Raw genomic sequence first — 19,926 nt, forward strand, 5'->3', positions numbered from 1 at the left:
GTGTGTGTGTGTGTGTGTGTGTGTGTGTGTGTGTGTGTGTGTGTGTGTGTGTGTGTGTGTGTGTGTGTGTGTGTGTGTGTGTGTGTGTGTGTGTGTGTGTGTGTGTGTGTGTGTGTGTGTGTGTGTGTGTGTGTGTGTGTGTGTGACCTAGAAAGTGTTGTCTGCTCTGGAAGGCTTTTTCAAAGATGCCATTGTTACAGTTATTGACGAGTTTAGCCTGTGCCTTTCTTCTTTAGGACGTCCAGACAACTGACTCAGAAATGCGGGTACTTACTCATCCTCTAAAGTTCATTTGTCACGTTGAGTTGGAGAGTGCATGTCAGGGATGTCTTACTGTTCGTCTGTGTGACTATTTTACAGAGCAGGGCTGAATTAACACACTTCTCTTTGTCCAGTAACATCATTGTAGTTTATTTAATTTCAATCAAAATGCTTACAAATGTATTTTTGGAATCATTTAAATAAAAACTTACAAAACATAGCTTGAAACCTGGGGTCTGTATGAAATGTGATTCATCAAAAACACATATTTAAAACACGTCATACCCGAAGAGCACCTTCCTGCAGACGGCACCCGGACTGTCCACACAACAAAGTCAACAATACGGTGCATAATATAACAATCCTCATAAATACAAAAACAGACTTAAATAGGTAGAATACTGACTTTCAGCTGCACTTGAGCGATTCCCTGTAGTGTTTACTCGTGTGTGTGTGTGTGTGTGTGTGTGTGTCCATGCCCCTTGCTGAAGGATACAGCCACTGTGGTTAACTGTCGAGGTGAGGTAGATAACTGGTTTTCATTCTTGTACAAAGTCAAATGTCAAGGAAAATAGTCATATATATATAGCACAAATACCCAACAGATTAAATAAGATATGTTGCATTGCTTTTACCAGCAATACAACACAAAACTACTACCACTACTGACACTCATTCTGCTAATATAATAGTAATAAGTGCATCATCTTTGTGAACCCTTTCTGCACCACCAGTCTGTTTATGAAGCGGTCACATTGGATTTCCCAGGCACAGGTGAACCAGATTGGGTCGTGTTGTGGACCTGACTGAGTGTGTTTCTGTCCTCGGTGGGTCTGGAGGGCTGCAGCAGGGGTCCTTCAGCTGTGGTAGGCCATGCCGGGGTTGGTGGTGGTGTGGTGGTGGTAACCTCCAGGTCGTCCGATTGGCTGAGAGAGCATGTACTTGCAAAGCTGCTGCACAGCCCCCCCCAGTGCTGCTCACACTGTCCGCGCAGCTGCTGGCCGACCCACAGCCTGACGTCTTCCCCGCACTTCAACAGGAAGTTCATCAGCTCCACATACGGTCTGATGAGACACGAGAGACAAATGTTTGCGTTTATCCAACTTTTCAACACAGACTTTCAGAAGAACACTACCTAAAGCTAGACTCTTTCACAGTAGCTATGACTTATCATGAAAGGGAAAACACAGGCTATGGCAGTGAGCCGGCATGTACAATACCGGACTCTGAAACTCAAAAAATCACCTTTTTTAAATATTTACCACTGTGCTTTTCATACTGTGAGAGGGAAAAAAAGTCTGGGCCAACAAGCGAGAAACAACTAACATGAAAAAAGTCCTAGTATAGCATGTCATAAAATATATATTTAAAAATAATTCCTCGTAATGTATATGGAAAAAATAATACTATTAGTCAAAGTATAGTTTCAAAAAGAAAGAATCATGATGTATATATAAAAAGTATTTCCTAATTTATTCATTTTAGATCAAAGTATAGTATGTGATAAAAAAATATTTTAAAGTCGTAGTATATAAAAAGTATGAAAGAGTATGTAAGTATGAAAGGCATAGTATAGTATGTTTTAAAAACATCATATAGTATGTCAATGAGTATTGTAGCAGATGATGTCATTAAAACTGCATTAAGCAATCATAGCATAACAAGTATGATATAAAGAAGTTACAAAAAATACAGTTTGCTATGTATAGAAGGTCTTACAAAATGTAATTGATGTTAAATTATAGTATGTGTTAAAAAATATCATTCCAAAGTCATTGTATATAAAGTAAATCGTAAGAAAGATCAATCGAAAAGACAGTATACATTTCAAAACAATTTCAGTTTGTAAAATAAGTGTTTTACTTTTGTGATAAAATGACTGAAATGTACCCTAAAATGTAGTGTAACAGTTACTCTTAAGACTTTTTTCCTTTGGATGATGATAAAAGTCAAGAGATTATTTTCAGTGTGTGTGTGTGTCTCACCCCGGGGGGAACATGAGGTGGAACTGCACCAGGCTGCCCATGGTGTCCATGTGGTCTCTCAGCGCCAGGCAGAGCTGGTGTTTGGAGTAGCATTCCCTCTGCAGCGAGAACACCATCTCCCTCACCGCGGAGCACCGGCGACTCACACAGCTGAAGCGCTGCCGCAGGCCCAGAGCCATGCAGCGCAACGCATCCTTCACAAAGGACTTACCCTGGGAGGAGGAGGAGGAGGAGGAGGAGGAGGAGGAGGAGGAGGAATCAGTTTCAATGCAGCAAGGCATTGCACTTACAACTACAATAAGCATGTGTAGATGCTTATTGTAGTTGTAAGTGCAATAAGCATGTATAGATGGCCCATTCAATGAAATGATTTAACATATAAATCCTGTTCCAGTGTGCTTTTTATTCTTTTCATCTTTAAAAGTCAGTAGGATGCAGGAAAATGTCTCAACCCGCCCCCCTGGGATTGGTCATTTGAAATGCTCCCTATTTCTGAGGTCTCAAGGTTGGCAAGTATGGTTCTTTGTATTTTTGGTGTCATGGTGGCTCCCACTAAATTTGCATTAATTTAATGGAAGACCTTATTTCAATGCAGCCAATCAAATTTGGCAAAAAGCAGTAACGTCACTGCTTTACAGCACAAGAGCCACAGAGATTGAACAACAACCAACATTGGCTTTCCTGCTAAAGTGTTCTCGCTTATTTACACATCCAACAGTCCCACAGGAAACGTATCATTGTTTTGAAGTCAAGTTTCTGGCCACCTACTGAGCCTATAATATTCTCTCCTATTGAGCTTTGTGAATAGTCTTTACCAGCTCCTGAGGACAATATCTGTCTCTTTAGCTGCTGACTGCTCCACTATAGTCACCAGCTAGATATTAGCTTTGTCTGTCTCAAGTTTGCTGTTGAGCAAGTAGTGTTTATTGGAATGTTTGTACAGCCTTTGAGTTAAAACAGCTGTCTTCTGCAGCTTAAAAATATACTGATAGAGTGGTGTGAGTAAACCCTAACCCTAATAAAGTGAAGTTGCGGGTCGAACAGCTCAATCATGAGCTGAAATTTACCATGAATATACGTCAAAGTGAGGGGTGAGGCAGATTCTCTTTAGATGTATTCCTACGAGGGACTTCTTTTGTAATGTAATTTGTTTTTTTTTATTGTAAAAATACTGATTATAGCTATGTCCACAAAGGCACACATTCACCATGATATTAGCATTTAAATATATTCTGCTATTGTTTGTTACTGTATTTAACATCCAGTTAAAGGTGGGGTAGGTAAGTTTGAGAAACCGGCTCGAGATACACTTTTTGTTATATTCCATGGAATGCTCTTAAAGGTGGGGTAGGTAATTTTGGAGAAACCAGCTCGAGTGCGCTAGAATTTGAAAGTACGCAGCCGAAAAAAATCTGCCTCTTCCTTCAGACTTCCTTACAGAGCCCCTCCTCCAACACACACAAACGCGCACATGACCAATGAGGGCACGAGATAAGTTTGTGCACGAGATGGAAGGTAGGCCATCCAGTTATTTTAGCCGGGCCGGCTAAAATGATTGGTCGTGCTTTTTACAGCGCTACGGCTTCCACAAATGAATTTTTTTTATGTGTATTTTCAAATTCTAGCGCACTCGAGCTGGTTTCTCCAAAATTACCTACCCCGCCTTTAACTCGATGCTGACAGATCCTTGGTGAACATCATCCACTCTGCGATCATGCTGGAGACACATGAAGACTTACATAATTCCCTCATGTACTTCTATTCTAGTAAAGTAGACACACTGTTCCCTCTCTCATTTCACTTCCCCTCTCAGTTTGTTCTGTATCCAGTGCCACCATGCATAACTATACATACACCTTATATAGCAAACATTCTTCACAAATGACTGTAATGACTGATGGGATTAAATTAAATAAAAACATGTATCCCAATATGTCTCATCTAATCTCGCTTTAAGATGCTGTTGGACCCAGTTTCAGACTATGTAATCTAGTTCAGATGGGGTCAAACGGTAAACAATTACTCCCAATAAGTGTGTGTTGAGGTGTCTGTGTGTCCTCCTCCCACCTGTGAGTCGTAGCGCCCGGCGTTGTGCAGCAGAGTGAGACAGATTTGGTGCAGACCTTGGATTTCACAGGAGTTGTTGTTGAAACACTGAAAATTCCCACAGCCAACATCCCCTGAACTCAGCAGACAACTCTGAATTTCCGCTGAGAGAGAAAAAGAGAGTTGTGTGAACATACAGTGATACCACAGAAATAAGTGAGTCTTCAAAATCACATTTGCTACTGTGTCTCTTATATGTAACTGTGATGTTATATCTCTCACAGGCTCCGCCCTCTACTGGACTCTATGGGTACTCCCCTCGATCCTATCATGCAAGCATTCATCCACTGAGACATTCTAGACGTAGCCGGCCCCTGGGCGGGCCTACTTGAATGCGCGCGCATCTCACCGTATAAAAGGAGGCCTCGCCTCCTTACTGTCATCCCTTTCTCTTCAGCAAGGCAGTGAGATACAACTGAGTGAAGAGAGACGGATAAAAATATAAGACAACGAAGAAAATGGACTCACCATTGGAGCGCCCCTGTCCTTCGTGTCCGGGCTCCATAGAGGGCGACGACCCCCACTGTCGGTGCATCGAGTGCCTGGGGTCCGACCACGCGGCGGCCAACCTGGGCCCGCTTGCAGTCTGCAGCGCCTGCCAGCTAATTCCTCGCCCCGGCCGCCATCAACGGCTGGCGCAGTTCGAGGGTTTCTACGTCTCGCCGGTGGAGGACCCAGAGCTCGACGTGGTGGAGGACCTCGAGGAGGGAGTGCCCTTCGTGTTCGCCATTCCAGCGGACCGGGCGGGTCCGAGCGTCGGTGAGCGGGACAACGATTACGACACCTCGTCGTCTGGGATTTCCGGCGACCGCCAGGAAAGCCAACAGCACGGGGACGGTGATGACTATGGCGGCGGAGCGTGCAGGCTTGCCGCTCCCCCCACCGTTGCCACCGAGGCCGGTGAACCGCCTGCGTCAGGGCTTCTACAGCCCGGCCCGGCCTTCGTTTCACCCCCCCTGCCAGACATCTGGCGGTGTGTGGAGGCCACGTGGCGGCAGCCACTGAGAACGAAGGCTCCGGTGGCTACTTGGGCTGGAATCCTCAGAGTGGAGGGCCACTCGGACACGGAGTGTCCCGGTGTGCCCCCACTGGATGAAAGCCTAGCGGCCCATCTGCTTCCGCGCACAGCCGGGTGGGCAGAGGGGAGAAGGCCCCTGCCCCCACTGTCGCGTGACCGCGAGATGCTTGAGTATCTGGATAAGATATTCAGGCTCTGGGCGCAGATGGCGGCGGTGGCCAGTAATCTAGGTGTGTAGGGAGTGTCGCTGATTTCCCCTCAGCAGGACACTCCCGCGCCCCCGCCTGAGGACGGGAGTGATTATTCGGACCGCTGCGTGAGCCAGATGAATAATCTGGTCCACGGTATGCGTGTGATGGCCCTGACCACCGTGGCGTTGCGTCACGTTTGGCTAGGTTTGACCGCACTGACCAGGAAAGACCGAGACGATCTCCTTGGGGCCCCCGTTGCAACGGAAGGGCTCTTCGGATCGATATCCTCGGTCACCCAACGCTTCAGTCGCCTGGAGGGAGAGAGGGTGCAGCTCAGCCGCATGCTGCCGTTGGCTCGCCCTCAGGTCTCTCCGCAAGCGAGAGAGCGCCAGGCGGTGGTAAGGCGGAGAGGGAGACGCCGGTTCAGAGCCCCTAGAGCTCCTGGCGTGCCCTCTACCTCCGCGGTCCGTCCTGAGGTACCGGCTCAGTACCGGCCCCCACGAGGACAGACTGACCGAACCCGGCGGGCTCCCGCTCCGGCCCCCGCTCCGGCTCCCGCTCCGGTTCCGACGCAGCGAAGGGGTACTGGGTGGGGAGCTCCGTCTTGTTGTTGACTGGCGGCGGGAGGAAGCGTCCCGCCCTGTCAGAGAGCAGACAGGCATCCTTGCTTCGGGCAGTTTGCAGACTGCGACAGGGGGCAACAGTGACAGCTTTGACTGTCATGCAGACCCTGGGTCTGTGGGTCAGTGGGCATCTGACCCCCTCCCCGGGCGTAATGCGCTTACGTTTTACGTGACGCGCACATGGGCCCATAGGGGCTGGAGGACTCTTTTCCCCCTGCTTTAGGGCAGTGGGGGGGGAGTCCTCCACGTCATAGCACACCTCCGCGGGGTAAGCGCGTCAGGGTGTGCTCTGTCAGCCGCAGCCTCTTTTCTCTCCACAGTTACGACCGAGGGAGAGGTGAGTGAGGCGCAGCGGCTGCTAACCAGAAAGCCGGTCAGAAACAGTGAGATGGAACAGTGTTGTTGTGGGACGACAGCGCGTGTATACATCGGGGCTCCGCCCACTGTACCCATAGAGTCCAGTCGAGGGCGGAGCCTGTGAGAGATATAACGAGGGGTTACGTATGGTAACCCTTGTTATATAAACACAGGCGGAGCCCTCTACTCAGGGGCCCTGTCTGTCCTATGCTGCTTGCTGAAGAGAAGTAAAGGATGACAGTAAGGAGGCGAGGCCTCCTTTTATGCGGTGAGATGCACGCGCATTCAGGTAGGCCCGCCCCGGGGCCGGCTACGTCTAGAAAGTCTCAGTGGATGAATGCTTGCATGATAGGATCGAGGGGAGTACCCATAGAGTCCAGTAGGGCTCCGCCTGTGTTTATATAACAAGGGTTACCATACGTAACCCCTCGTTTTCCAATGTACTTTAAAAAACGTGACTTTATTAATTACAACGATCATGTCAGGGTGACCCTGGGAGATTCCTGTCATCTCATGTGCCGACATTACACTGCATCAGTTTTGTAGAGAGTAGTGTAAAATGTCATGTTCTCATGACATTTTTGGGCAGTTCTTGTATATTTAGTTTTCAGATACCAGTTTATGTTTACCTATACAACAGCAGGCAATAATGACGAGAGGAAGAATAATCTAGAGGAGGCAGCAGGCTCCAACTGCTTTCCCTTTGGCTATATTTCATTTTAGTTTGATAAGTGCTTAAAATGTACGATGCATATGTTTGTAAGGAACCTCCATGTTTCAAATTTCCGTTTTTAAGTTATTATTCATCTTATTCAAATTGTGAATGTGCTTTGACAGGATCTAGCATTGAGTTACACAGAGAGAGAGAGAGAGAGAGAGAGAGAGAGAGAGAGAGAGGAGAGAGAGAGAGAGAGAGAGAGAGAGAGAGAGAGAGAGAGAGAGAGAGAGAGAGAGAGAGAGAGAGAGAGAGAGAGAGAGCCCTGCTGCACGGTGCGGGCAGACGTCAGGCGGCCGTGTGGCATACTTTAACTGATTTTTACGATGCAATGAGAAGCCCACATATTAATAACATGCGTCTTAAAGCGTACCTTTCACCTCATCTGACCGCAGACGCACAGTGGGAGCAGATGTATTACTCTGCAACAAAACTGTAATAAATGTATATGAAGCTACGTATGCGTATCATAACTTGTTGACATGGCAGTGTCACTGCACATTGGGATCCAGAGGGAAACCACACATAAACTAGCCTATCCCAGAGATAAAGCAAGCCTAAAGAAGTGCTAAAGGTTTTAAAGGCATGAAAATCTAGTGCATGTGCAAAACACATTTGATGACATGCAAAAATGTCCCCAAAGCCTCCCAGATCTGTCAGATTTTCAGTCAGACCAAATAAACATCCTGCAGAGATTGCTTTTGGCATCCTTGCACATGCTTTGAATTCAATACTTTCTAACAATTAAAGGGCCAGTAACCCTGGGTGTTCTTCTGGAGACATGAGAACATTCTGGATTCGGTGTGACAGAGAGTGAAGGCAGGGGCACACCTGCTATTACAACTCACCTGTGCTCTGCGGGGAGAGGCGTCTCTTGGCCTGGCTCAGTTGTTTCTCCTGGACATCATGCAGCTCCATGGTCAGCACCTGTTGACAGGCCAGCAGCAGGAGGAACACCGCGGGGAAGTTCGCCATATTTAGTTCAGCTAGTCACAGCTTTAGAAAGGAATTTTTTGCGTTATAGGTTACAGCACGATAGTCTTGCAGAGGAGTTTCCACTATAAAGTACGACCGGGGCATGAAGGCTGAAATATATAACACGAGCACGAGCGTGGCGCGTTCACGTTTGTCTCCACCTATCATAGCGCAACCCTGTGAACGAGCGTCAAACTGGAACCAAAACTGTATTATTGGTAGAAGGAAAAAAAACATTATTAGAAACAGATATTTTGTTCTGAAAAATAGTCTGGTTTAGTTTAACAACGTATAATTCAATATGCTGCTTTAATATTCAAAATTGCTCTTATAAGGTCTTCCTGTTACTCTGCAGTATGCAGGGTTACGTGAAGGTCAACCACTCAAGACATCCACACTCAATTAACCCGACAGCCAGTGTGTGTGTGTGTGTGTGTGTGTTTCTTTGAGGGTTAGCAGCTGCTTTCCTGGCAGGGAAACGTGCAGTGAGGAACGTCTCAGGAGCACCCGGCCCGAAAGAGTGTGTGAAGGGGGTCAGGTTTGACAAATTGTTATAATGCTACATTCCATACACTGAATGTATTTTACATCACATTTTTCTGACATGTTCATATAAATAAGCTTATAATATTCTTATACACACGGACACAGTTTATATATATAGATATGTCTCCTGTCAAAATGTTTATAATACTGATGTATATTTCTGCTATCTAGATTATAGATGCTCACAATTTTTGTTGTGATTTCCACCAGCTGGTCTTATGGAAAGTCGTGTCTGATACTTCAGTTAAACACACCTTGCAAAAAAGCAAGTCTGGTTGAAAAGGTCTGTGATCAAATAATATAACTGTGTGGCCAAATCTCTACGGGATATGACACACAAAAAAAACTTGCAACATTTTACTTTTAGATTATTATAACTGTTCAGACAATTGGTGAGCTAGAAGGGTCACATCAAAGAGAAACAGGTTTGTGTTGTGAGTCCAAGGTGAGATAAGCTTTGTTTTTTTCTTTGTGAAGCATTCAATCTTGCAGCCTAGTTGTTGTGGTTGTGTTTTGACTCATAACAGCCATGACCTCTGACAACTACAAAGAGACAGACCAGTCATGTGGCATCATGACCACATAACGGTGGGCTGTCAATCCGCAAGTAAAAAAAATACACAATTCCTTGCTACATGGTTTAGAACAAGAGGTCAAGGTGCGATGCCAGAGTGGGTTTGTGTGTGTGTGTGTGTGTGTGTCCATGCAGGGGCCCAGTGAGGGAAGACCTTCTCTTATAGGGGGGCTGATGTTTGGACGTCTTTTGGACTTTTTTCCCCTGACCTTTCCTGCTCGATTTGTCTCATCATGCTCAAAACAACATCCCACAGCTTCCCTCACACAACCCCTGCTGACCACCCACGCAAAGACCCTTCACCCCGACATGAACACACTCACATGTCCAAAATCACAGACAAATGCACATAGACACCACTGTGCAAACAGTACACATGGAGGACCCTCTCTCTTGATCATGTCGTAAACATCATGCATGCCTCTGGATGTTTCTGTGTGCATATAGATCATGTTCATCCAGTGTCTGCTTTAAAGGAGGAAACATTACTATAACCTTTGGGTTTATGAACTCTGATCTGTTGACTGTTTTGCCCTTGTGTTTTCAGATCACTGGACCTAGACTAGACTTCAATGACCATATTGCTGGTTTTCTATGAGTTTACTTATAAGTTCCCACACAAAGAACACATGCAGATAGTCTTTTGTGCTGATGTTCTAACATATTCAGTTCAATGGAAGTATATGTATTTGTGTGACATTTTTTGAACATCTCTAATGCATAATTTCTTGGGTTTAAAGTTCATCGCAACAGCTTATTTAGTTACCTTTTTTGATAACATATTCATCCAATGTTTCAATTTGTTCAGTATAATCCTTAAAGCATATTCTACACAAACACATAGTAAACAAAAGACGTATAGGGCAGATTTACAAACACCCTCGTTGACACATATTTTGGAAAATTGTGGATCAGTCTCCTGCCAAAAAACAAGTGGTTGAATCAATAAAGTTACGCAAGCTTTAAACACACATACATGCTTAAAGAACGTTGTGCATTCCTCTGCAGGGTCGATTTTACAAACCAGAATAAACACAAATAGCTGGAGTGTAAGTCTCCCGTCCTGACATGGCAGTCTGTCAGTGGCTCATACAAAAGGTACCGAGTCACTCATCACTCAACGTAAGTCATGACTTCCACGTGTACACCTTCTCATAATAAAACAGTTATTGTAGGATCTCAAATATGTGGATAGGACATTTGTATGTTTCTGGGGTCGGAATCAGGGGGTTTGCCTCTAAATATAATCTTAGGATTACTTTTTGGCAGATTCAGTGTTTTAAAGGGAAAAACAACCCCACCTAGTGGTACTATTTTATGATTATCTGCTCTGGTTCTTGTCTCACGCTTAGGACATAAATGGCTGTGGCTTGCTACTGCTCCGCTTAACAAACAGCTTTGAATACATCAGGGTATCTTTACTAATAAAAGCACAGGAACTACAAACTGGAACAATAAGAACAGTGAGACATAGGGGAATATGATTTCACCTGTGTTTAGTAAATCACATAGGATGCACAAACATTGCTACATACTAAATACATGCACTAAAAAGAAACAACTCTAGATACTGATCAAAAAATATTTACTTCAATGTTTTTCAATAATTCAATTTGACTTAGAATGAAACTACTGGATCTTCTTCCTCCTAACTGAAACCAGCCCATCAACTTCACTCGTCATCTGAATCATTTCAGTTAAACAAGTCAACATGTTAACTAAGGAACATGTCTATACACACACAAACTGGGTGAGTAAGAAATCTGTATTCAACCTACTTAAGTAAAAACGTGATTGGCACATAAAGAAATTATTATCCAGACTTGTCCCTTTTTTCTTCTTATGCACAAAGCCCCGCGGTACAGTTAGAGTGCATCGCGTTTTTTCCGACTCCTTCAGCAGTAGCCTTGTGCAGCACTGACAGGACATGTCACAACATCACATGCTGAAAATGTTGAATGCAGAAACATTCCTGACTCCAGTCCATTGCAAAAAAACTATCCCCTGTTGGTCTTCTTCATCCTCCTTATGTCTGATGCTGCACCTTTCAAAAAGCTAACACACACCTGAAGCAAAGATGAAAAATAGATTTCTTAACTGAACTTGTTCTTGACCTTACAGAGTACTTAATTTTTGTTAAATGGACCTCAGGGGGTTTTGGGGCCAGAGGCAGGCGGGGCCTCCTGTAGTTCTGTCTGTTCAGACGGAGCAGAGTTACAACTCAAAGCGTTCTCCTCCCTCCTGTCCCCTGACAAGAAATCATGAATGGCAGTTTCTATGTGCGGCCGGAAAGTGTGGTTCATCTTGGGGTCCACGACCTGAGTGATGATCCTGTCCACTCCAGACTCCAGCATACCAGATCTAGAAGAAAAGAAACACAAGATAGTAGTTAAAGAAACACAGTAATTTCATAACAATTTGATTTTGAAGCTGCTCATGAAAAGTTGGTTAGGTATAGTCACAAAGTTAATAACAAGTTTAATCTATCTATCTATATGAAGGACTTCAGAAAGCTGCTTCAGAACCATACATTAGTTTTTGATTAATATTACTGCTGCATTTATTTGTATTTTACTGCTGTAGAAGTTTATGGTTAACAAACTGCTGGGTAGTTTACTAGAGCAATGCCTCATAAAATCATCTCTTTACAGCTTATCCACAGAGTTTTTTTAATCCCTACACAAGGAACTCTTTAACCGTCAGTTAATCACAAACATTCAAATTTGTAGCTGTACAATGCACATTGTTATTCCTTTACAGTGTACACAGAGGGCAAGTAGTAGGTGACGGTAACACTCACTGAACAACACTCTGTCTCAGTCCGTTCCTCATCTGGTTCTTGTTGATGGACGGGTTCCAGTCCTGTGTGCTCAGGTTTGAAGTGACATAGTTGTCCACTTTCTGCCGCAGGTTCTGATAGGCAGGCTGGAAGAAAAAGGCAATGATTTAAACTTGGCCATTAAACACACACCTGTTCTGTCCAGTGGACAATATTCAGATGTAACATTTAATTTGACATAAACATAAAATACAATATACACAATGTAAGCTACTTTTCTATTTCTGCAGGCATTATTTAAGTCAAACCTAAATTGCAAACCACTTTAAAGCAAAAAGGGAACAGCATTTACATGTCATTTTTCAAAGAGTTTGCCTGCTTCCTACATTATCATTTTAATAGAGTCATCAATGCACTTTCATAAGAACTCTTGCAGCGAGTCAATCAAATACTAGATATAGCTTCATACATATTCAATGTAATAACACTATTGAGCAATACAAGCTACAAATAGCTTTACGTGAAGTAATGTTGGGCATCATAGCACTGTTAGCTGGTGAGTTACCTTTGTATCAACGTCGGCGAGACAGTCCCGACGGAACTCATCAAAAAGCCCCCGGTTTTTCAGATGCTCCACAATCATATTAATCAGCTGCGGGTCTCCGGGAGGCAGGTTGGCCGCGTTAGAGCTTCCCTCTGCCATGACAAACAGAAGACGTATAACTTCTAATTTACTTAGCTTACCTGCTAACTTGAAATCTAGCCAGTTGTGCCAGTGGCGCTTGTTTTCCTTACAAGACGTGCGGCAGGCGGAGTGATCGCGCGTTGCATGTACACTTTCTATTGAGCGGGGCGGTTGCTACGGTGAAAAGGTAGATGCTGTTTTACAAATCGAGCGCTTCTTTCCCAATTGTCACGCATGTGCATTGGAACATTGACATCGGAAGTACTTCATTGAATCCCGAGTGGTGCAGGGTGAACGTTAGTTAGCGCGGAGCGATTAACGTTAATCTTGAATTAAAAATCAAACACACAGACCAAGTGTGTTTTATATTTGGGTATATACACGGCGAGAGTCTGTTTTGTTAACCGTCACAGCTACCAGCTTTTTAGATCGCCTGGACTATTGTTGTAAAAGGTAACGAAAGCTAACTAGCTATGTTTGCTAACATCAACTACATTCTACGTTACTTCAGAAGCAGAAGAACACGTTTTTTTCATTTACATTGTATTCATTTTTTTATGTAATTATAATAAGCATGGGTCTGTTAAGTGCCTTCATAACTCCAAAGCATTGATCTGTTTGCATCTCACACATGAATTACTACCACTGTACAGTATTTAATTGTTGTAATTTGATTTTGTTTTGTTTTATGTCATATATTATGTTGCATTGTTGGAGCCTGGGACTTAAACATTTCATTGCCATAACTACACTGTTGCTATTGTGCATATTACGATAAAGCCTTTGAATCTTGAATAAAGATGTTAAAAAATGTGCACAAATAGATTATCCAGATGTGAATTGAATCTTAACAGCCAAGGCCAAGATCTCCTAACATGTGTTAAATAGCTTGCTGACACCGTTTCAAGCTGTCAGTTCTCAATAATCAGTGCAATGAATATAAGCGAATGACTGACCAGGCTGTGACAGTGCAAGTAGCAACATATTATCTGTTGTGTACAACATATTTGTTGTTGTGGGCATTGTGGAATCAGGCTGTTGAAATATATCATCGAATAAGTTCAGTCATTTATTGATTATTTTACAGCACTGGTCCAGGACTGTGGCACACATGCGTTTACTATGCTGCTTTGGCCTTTTGCATATTAATGTTAATGTTAAACCATACATAGTATTTCGTTTTTCTTTTAAATCAACAATACTTCACTGTTGCCACATTGGGGGCATAATGGGTATTAATGCTGAAATATAATGGCTTGTTGACCTGGATAATTTCACATTTTTGTTGCAGATGACTGATCCATCAACTGCCAACAAAGACTTTACGGAGCAGCTGCGGATGCAGGAAATGTATGACCGTAGAAATGCAGATGGCTCTGACGCCAACACCTACATTGACCCAGAGGATGGGACTGTGTATGACTGGGACCCAGCAAAGAAAGCTTGGTTCCCTAAAGTATGAGCTTTTCTTTATCTCCCAGTTTTTGTTTTCATACATCATATTAGTTCCTTGCAGGTTCTCAGTCCCTGAGCTTCAGATCTTTCATTTGTACTATTTTTATTTGCAGCAGTTTGTGTCGTATATGATGCTGAATTTAAATGTATTATTTTGACTACATTGATTATGGGTTACACCCGCTGTTTGCAGGTTTGGCTGACATGTCAAATATACTGTGATACTCTGACTGGGGTGATTTGTCAAAGCAACACAAATGTTGAGTCTAAATATCAAAGCTCCCTTTATACCATCTTGTACTTGCCACTGTCCACAGTTGGCAATACACTTAATCTGTGGTAACCAACACACAAGAGGAAGCATTACATGCAAATGTCACTTCTTTTTGCAGATCCTTTAATGTATGACCTTGGGACAGTTTCCATGTTGAAGTTGACAAGGTTTGCTTCTTTTCTCTAGATAACAGAGGACTTCATTGCAGCCTACCAGGCAAACTATGGCTTCAATGATGATGGAGTTCCAGATGCCAACATCGCAGTGAGCAGCTCCAACACTGCAGCCCCAGAAACAGACAGCAAGTCATCAGGAAAGAAGAAACCAGCAGATGCTACCGAGGACCAGGACCCAGACGAGGAGTCTAAAGAAGCCAAACAGAAAGCGGAGAAAAGGAAAGCAGAACAAGGTAAAGTGACATCAACAAGAAGAAAGAAAACCAGGGCAGCAACTAGCACACAAATGGGGATCAACAAATTGTACATAGCCAGGGAGAGCTCAAGTCATTGGTGTATGTTGTATTTCAATTCTAAATAATGATAAATGTTTTTTCCCTTTTCTGTGCTTGTAGGATGGTTCGATATCGAGGACACTAAAAACACTAATGTCTACGTATCAGGTTGGTGTCTTTAACAATGAGACAGCTGAGTCCCTGACTGTTAATCCTATCTCACTGTCTCTCTGATTTTTCTCCTCATACGTTGCTCCTCAGGCCTGCCTCTTGACGTCAGCAATGAGGAGTTTGTTGAAATTATGTCCAAGTGCGGCATTGTTATGAGGGACCCCATCACTGAAGAGTACAAGGTGAAACTCTACAAGGACAAAGAGGGAAATCTGAAGGGAGATGGCCTCTGCTGCTATCTCAAGGTTTGTCTGTCCTTCTGCTTGCCTAAAGCTTAATGTATAGGTTCCACACACCACTGTCGATACACTACTTAATTTAAGCTTTGAATGTCACAGTGAGTTCAATTATTAGTTAGTATTGCATTACACTAAGTGACGTGACTGTGTGTTTTTGTGATTCTCTGCAGAAGGAGTCGGTGGCATTGGCATTGCGTCTGATTGACGAGTCAGAGGTCAGAGGTTACAGACTGCATGTGGAGGCAGCACACTTTGAGCTAAAGGGCCAATATGACGTCAGCAAGAAGAAGAAGAAAAACAAAGAGTATAGGAAGAAAATGCAGGCGCAACAGAAGTAAACTCTTCTTCCTTATTCTTTATTTTATTTTAACCTCCTGAAGTGGATTTAGAGAAGACAAGGTACAGAGTGTTAATCTGTCTGTGTCTTTGTCTTTGCAGACAGCTGGACTGGAGGCCAGAGAGGCAAGGAGAAGTGAGGAAGAGGCATGAAAAAGTGGTCATAATTAGGAACATGTTCCACCCCAGTGACTTTGAGGTAAGACACACACACACACACACACACACACACACACACACACACACACACACACACACACACACACACACACACACACACACACACACACACACACACACACACACACACACACACACACACACACACACACACACACACACACACACACACACACACACACACTCTGTCCATTCAGGGTATTAATCTCTTTGGTCTCTGTTGTGGTCTTTGTAGGAGGATCCGCTGGAGTTGAATGAGTATCGTGAGGATCTGCGGTCAGAGTGTGAGAAGTTTGGGGAGGTCAAGAAAGTCATCCTCTTCGATGTGAGTTAATTCATTTGTGCTGTTTTGTAGTCAAGGTAGAAAGGATGGTTTGAATGTGATGTTAGTGGCATCATAAGGAGCTGGTGCATGGTTGTGTTTGTGATGCAGAGACACCCAGACGGCGTGGCATCCGTCGCATATAAGGAGCCCGAACAAGCCGACGCCTGCATCGAGTCGTTCAACGGGCGCTGGTTCGGAGGGAGGCAGCTGGTCGCTTTGCTTTGGGATGGAACGACAGACTATCAGGTAAACCAAATGTTATATACAAACAAACAGTGAGCAAGCTCATTCACTCATACTAGTAAATACAATGTAGGATATTGTTTACTATGCGTCTATTTTCTTATTAATCTTCTAATTTTATGGAAGTGCAATACTGAATCAGTTGAATACTTCAGATTTAGCCCAAAACGACAAGGAAAATTATGTCATGAAAGAGTTAAGGGTAACTATAGGGTAACTCTATGACTATAGAGTTTGTATATTTAAGAAAAAGTTGTATAAACTGATTGCAATATTGTTAACGCACAAAAACAAAAGGTACATTTGTTTCACATGCTCAAATAAACACTTAAACACCAACAAGATTGTAGTTTTCCCATTTTTCTCAGTGACTTCTGGAATGACAAGGAGTAGTTCTAGAAAATATATATATACATATTTCTCAGAAACTTGCCAATCTCAAAAATAAATTGTACACAAAAATCCCACTGGTGTTTTGTGTGATTTTTCAGCAAGTAATATAAAAATGGAACAATGGTTGACCCAACTTTGACTGGTTGTGTAGGATTAATGTCTATCAGTAGCCGTATTAAGGTTCTTTCTACTGGCCTGTAATCTCTCTTTTGAACCAGTCACTTGATATTTTAGTTTTTGCGATATTGAATTTGCATCATTCATGCTAATTCTTATTGTGCAGGTGGAAGAGACGACCCGTGAGCGAGAGGAGCGACTAAAGGGTTGGTCTACTTTCCTGGAGGGAGGCACTCCGGGCCAGCAGAACGACACGGCCAAGCCAGCAGAGGGCGACACCTCCACCCCCAACACCGACACCAACACCTCCAACACCCCCAACACCCCCAACACCTCCACCACCACCACCACCACGACAGAACCCACAGAACCGTCCAGCACCACAGAGCCTGAACAGCAACCAAAAACAGAACCACAGCCACCGAAACAGGAAGAGGAAGCAGGATCTACAGACAGCAGCATGGCAGGAAGTGACGATGAGGAAGCCTAGATATCTACGTGCACATTTTGGTTCCCAATGGCAACCAATTAGGAGAGTCCTGATTGAATGAGAACTGTGGCACACCTCCGTGGTGAGCAGGCGAGCTGGAGCTGTTTTGTAATGTTGAAAAATAAAATGATGATTCTGTCCTCCCTATTTTCCTCATTTTGATTGACATTGTAAATAGACCTGAACAGCTTTCCCTGTATTTCAGTGTGTCTACAGTTTAAGTGTATTTCTGATAATCCTAAAATATCAATGACTGAAGTTATGTTGGATTTGGGTTGTAGAAAATTGTTCAGCTTCAGTAATTACACTTCATTTAAAATGCCTACGTTTGCTCTGGTTTGTTATTTATTGAATGGAATATATTAGCGTTAGAAAAATAAGCAAACCGCTTTTAAATAAGGGCTAAACAATCACAATAATGACGCATTATATGTAATGTATAAAACATGCTGCAGAGACAAATTGTGTTCTACAGACTTCAGAATATTCTTTTGGTTTGGTACTGATTGTTGCAACAAAAAAAAGCTCACCATGATCATTTGAATGTATTATTGAATTCAAATAACTCAAATTAGTCAAATAAATCTCAATTAGATAATTTCCCAACGTTTATATTCCTAGTTTCAATCATAAAACAAACCTTTTTATATATTAATATGTTGCTTTGTTACAGATCGTCGCAGAGCATGGGTCATAAGCTAAAACAGAATACAAATACATAATCCCTATAGATGCTTCTTGTAAATAAGACCATTAATGTTCTAAATAAAGTTTTGTTTTGAATTTCCAACATTTTGAGGCCTCATGACATCATTACATTCTAAACCCTACTCAAAATGCAGCTTGTTGTTATGACGACAAACATGTTGTTGTGTTGAATTAAAACCTCCAGTGAGTTACAAACTGACTTTCTCAGAAAAACGACTGAATCCATGGAAAGTACCCCAGAACTACAAGAAAATACTACAAGTCCAATAGCTCTGCACTCTCTGTGGTCAGCAGAGATGGAGAGAAGCGACAACTCAGAAAATGAGGTAAGATTTTCTAGTTTTCTTTAATTTCCTAATCTTTTCTGAAGCTTTAAAGTTCTTTGATTTGTAGTTTACATGAACAAGTTATATTAATACATCCATCTGTACAGTCTTTTAATGTTTTAAGTTGACAGATTACAAAGTTTTGTGTTTGTTTTTGTAAATACTGTTCAGTTGAATGTTGATAATGATCCCATTGCTAATAAATGACTGTATTTTGGTAAAATTTAGAAACCCAATTTTCTCACTTTATAGTAGGCTACATTGAGAATGTCAATGTTTTGGCTAAAGCAAATAATAATGGTAATGTTATTTTGCTGGATGAAATAAAGGGCTCTTTTACAGAAGATGCAAATGGCTACACTTCATTCACTTTTCTGACACATGAATATTTGTGTCTTTCAGTACTCCGCATCATGTGCTCTCAGCGTAACGCTGCAGGCTCTGAGACAGGTCCTTCTGGGATTCAAGGCAGCAAAAGCAGAGCTGGCAGCAGAAAATGCTGCTTTAAAGGAGCAGAGAGCCAGCTGGGAGCTAGAAAAAAATATGCTGCTGGATGAAAAGGAACATTTAGTTTCAACTCTGTTTATGGCCAGAAGGTACATCCACTCAGTGAAGGAAAGTCTTCGATACCATAAGACGGCGACTGAAAAGGCAACAAAAGCCTGGAAGGAACAGCACCATCAGCTCAATGAGATGAAACCCTCCTTTGACAAAGCTGTGATGGAGTTAAAGAAAGAGAAAGAAAGCAGGGGGCTTGTTACAGAGAAGGAAGAAGCTGCCAATCTGGAGAATCTGCAGCAGGACTCAGAGAGGAAGAGGAGCAGGATCATCCAGGAGAAGGAGGAGGCCATCACCAGTGACAGAAAGGGAGTGATGGCACTGGAAGAAGAACATCTGGAGGAGACCCACCAGAGAGAGACAGAGTGGCAGACACAACACAAAGTCCTCGAGGGTCAGATCGAGCATGATTTGGCATCAAAGGAGATCCTCAAGAAATCTGAGCAGGAACAGAGCAGAGAGGTGGAGGAGGAGTGGCTCAACAAGGAAGAGGAGTGGCTTAACAAGGAGAGGGAAATGAGGGACGAGATGCAGCTCCTGAACCAGAAAAATGCTCAACTGCAGGTACGCCACATCAGCTGATCATTCTGGTTTACATCATAACATGTTTATTTGAAACAGTTGGTTTCAGATGTCATCTTTCATGTTGTCTCTGTCTTTTCAGGAGCTTGCTGCAAAAACGGACAAAGAGAAGGCTAGGATGAAGAAGGAGGAAGAAAAGGCAAAGAAGGAGGCAGAGAAGAGGATGAAGAAGGAGAGAGAAGAGCGAGAAGAGAAAGAGAGAAAGGACAGATTGAAGAAAGAGGAGAAAGAAAATGAGGAAAGGAAGAAAAGAGAGAAGACAG

At 43.1% G+C, this 19,926-nt stretch overlaps 2 protein-coding genes across 2 annotated transcripts; one reads left to right on the plus strand and one right to left on the minus strand.

Annotated features, from left to right (window-relative positions):
- Positions 1-395: 395 nt before the first annotated feature.
- LOC117490595 lies at positions 396-12,927 on the minus strand. The gene is made up of 7 exons (XM_034140355.1): positions 12,696-12,927; positions 12,152-12,276; positions 11,501-11,712; positions 8,105-8,242; positions 4,314-4,456; positions 2,247-2,458; positions 396-1,325 (listed from the first exon to the last, which is right to left on the minus strand). Exons 1-7 carry the CDS (start codon positions 12,831-12,833, stop codon positions 1,001-1,003), a joined length of 1,293 nt encoding a protein of 430 aa, XP_033996246.1. The 5' UTR covers positions 12,834-12,927; the 3' UTR covers positions 396-1,000.
- Positions 12,928-13,085: 158 nt separating this feature from the next.
- Positions 13,086-17,636, plus strand: htatsf1 (HIV-1 Tat specific factor 1). The gene is made up of 10 exons (XM_034140587.1): positions 13,086-13,268; positions 14,107-14,271; positions 14,731-14,953; positions 15,116-15,163; positions 15,257-15,411; positions 15,576-15,739; positions 15,844-15,940; positions 16,157-16,246; positions 16,355-16,492; positions 17,166-17,636. The coding sequence occupies exons 2-10, from the start codon at positions 14,107-14,109 to the stop codon at positions 17,487-17,489; spliced, it is 1,404 nt and encodes a 467-aa protein (XP_033996478.1). The 5' UTR covers positions 13,086-13,268; the 3' UTR covers positions 17,490-17,636.
- Positions 17,637-19,926: the final 2,290 nt, after the last annotated feature.

The sequence above is a fragment of the Trematomus bernacchii genome, unplaced genomic scaffold (genome assembly GCF_902827165.1).
Source record: "Trematomus bernacchii unplaced genomic scaffold, fTreBer1.1, whole genome shotgun sequence".
Taxonomy (NCBI): domain Eukaryota; kingdom Metazoa; phylum Chordata; class Actinopteri; order Perciformes; family Nototheniidae; genus Trematomus; species Trematomus bernacchii.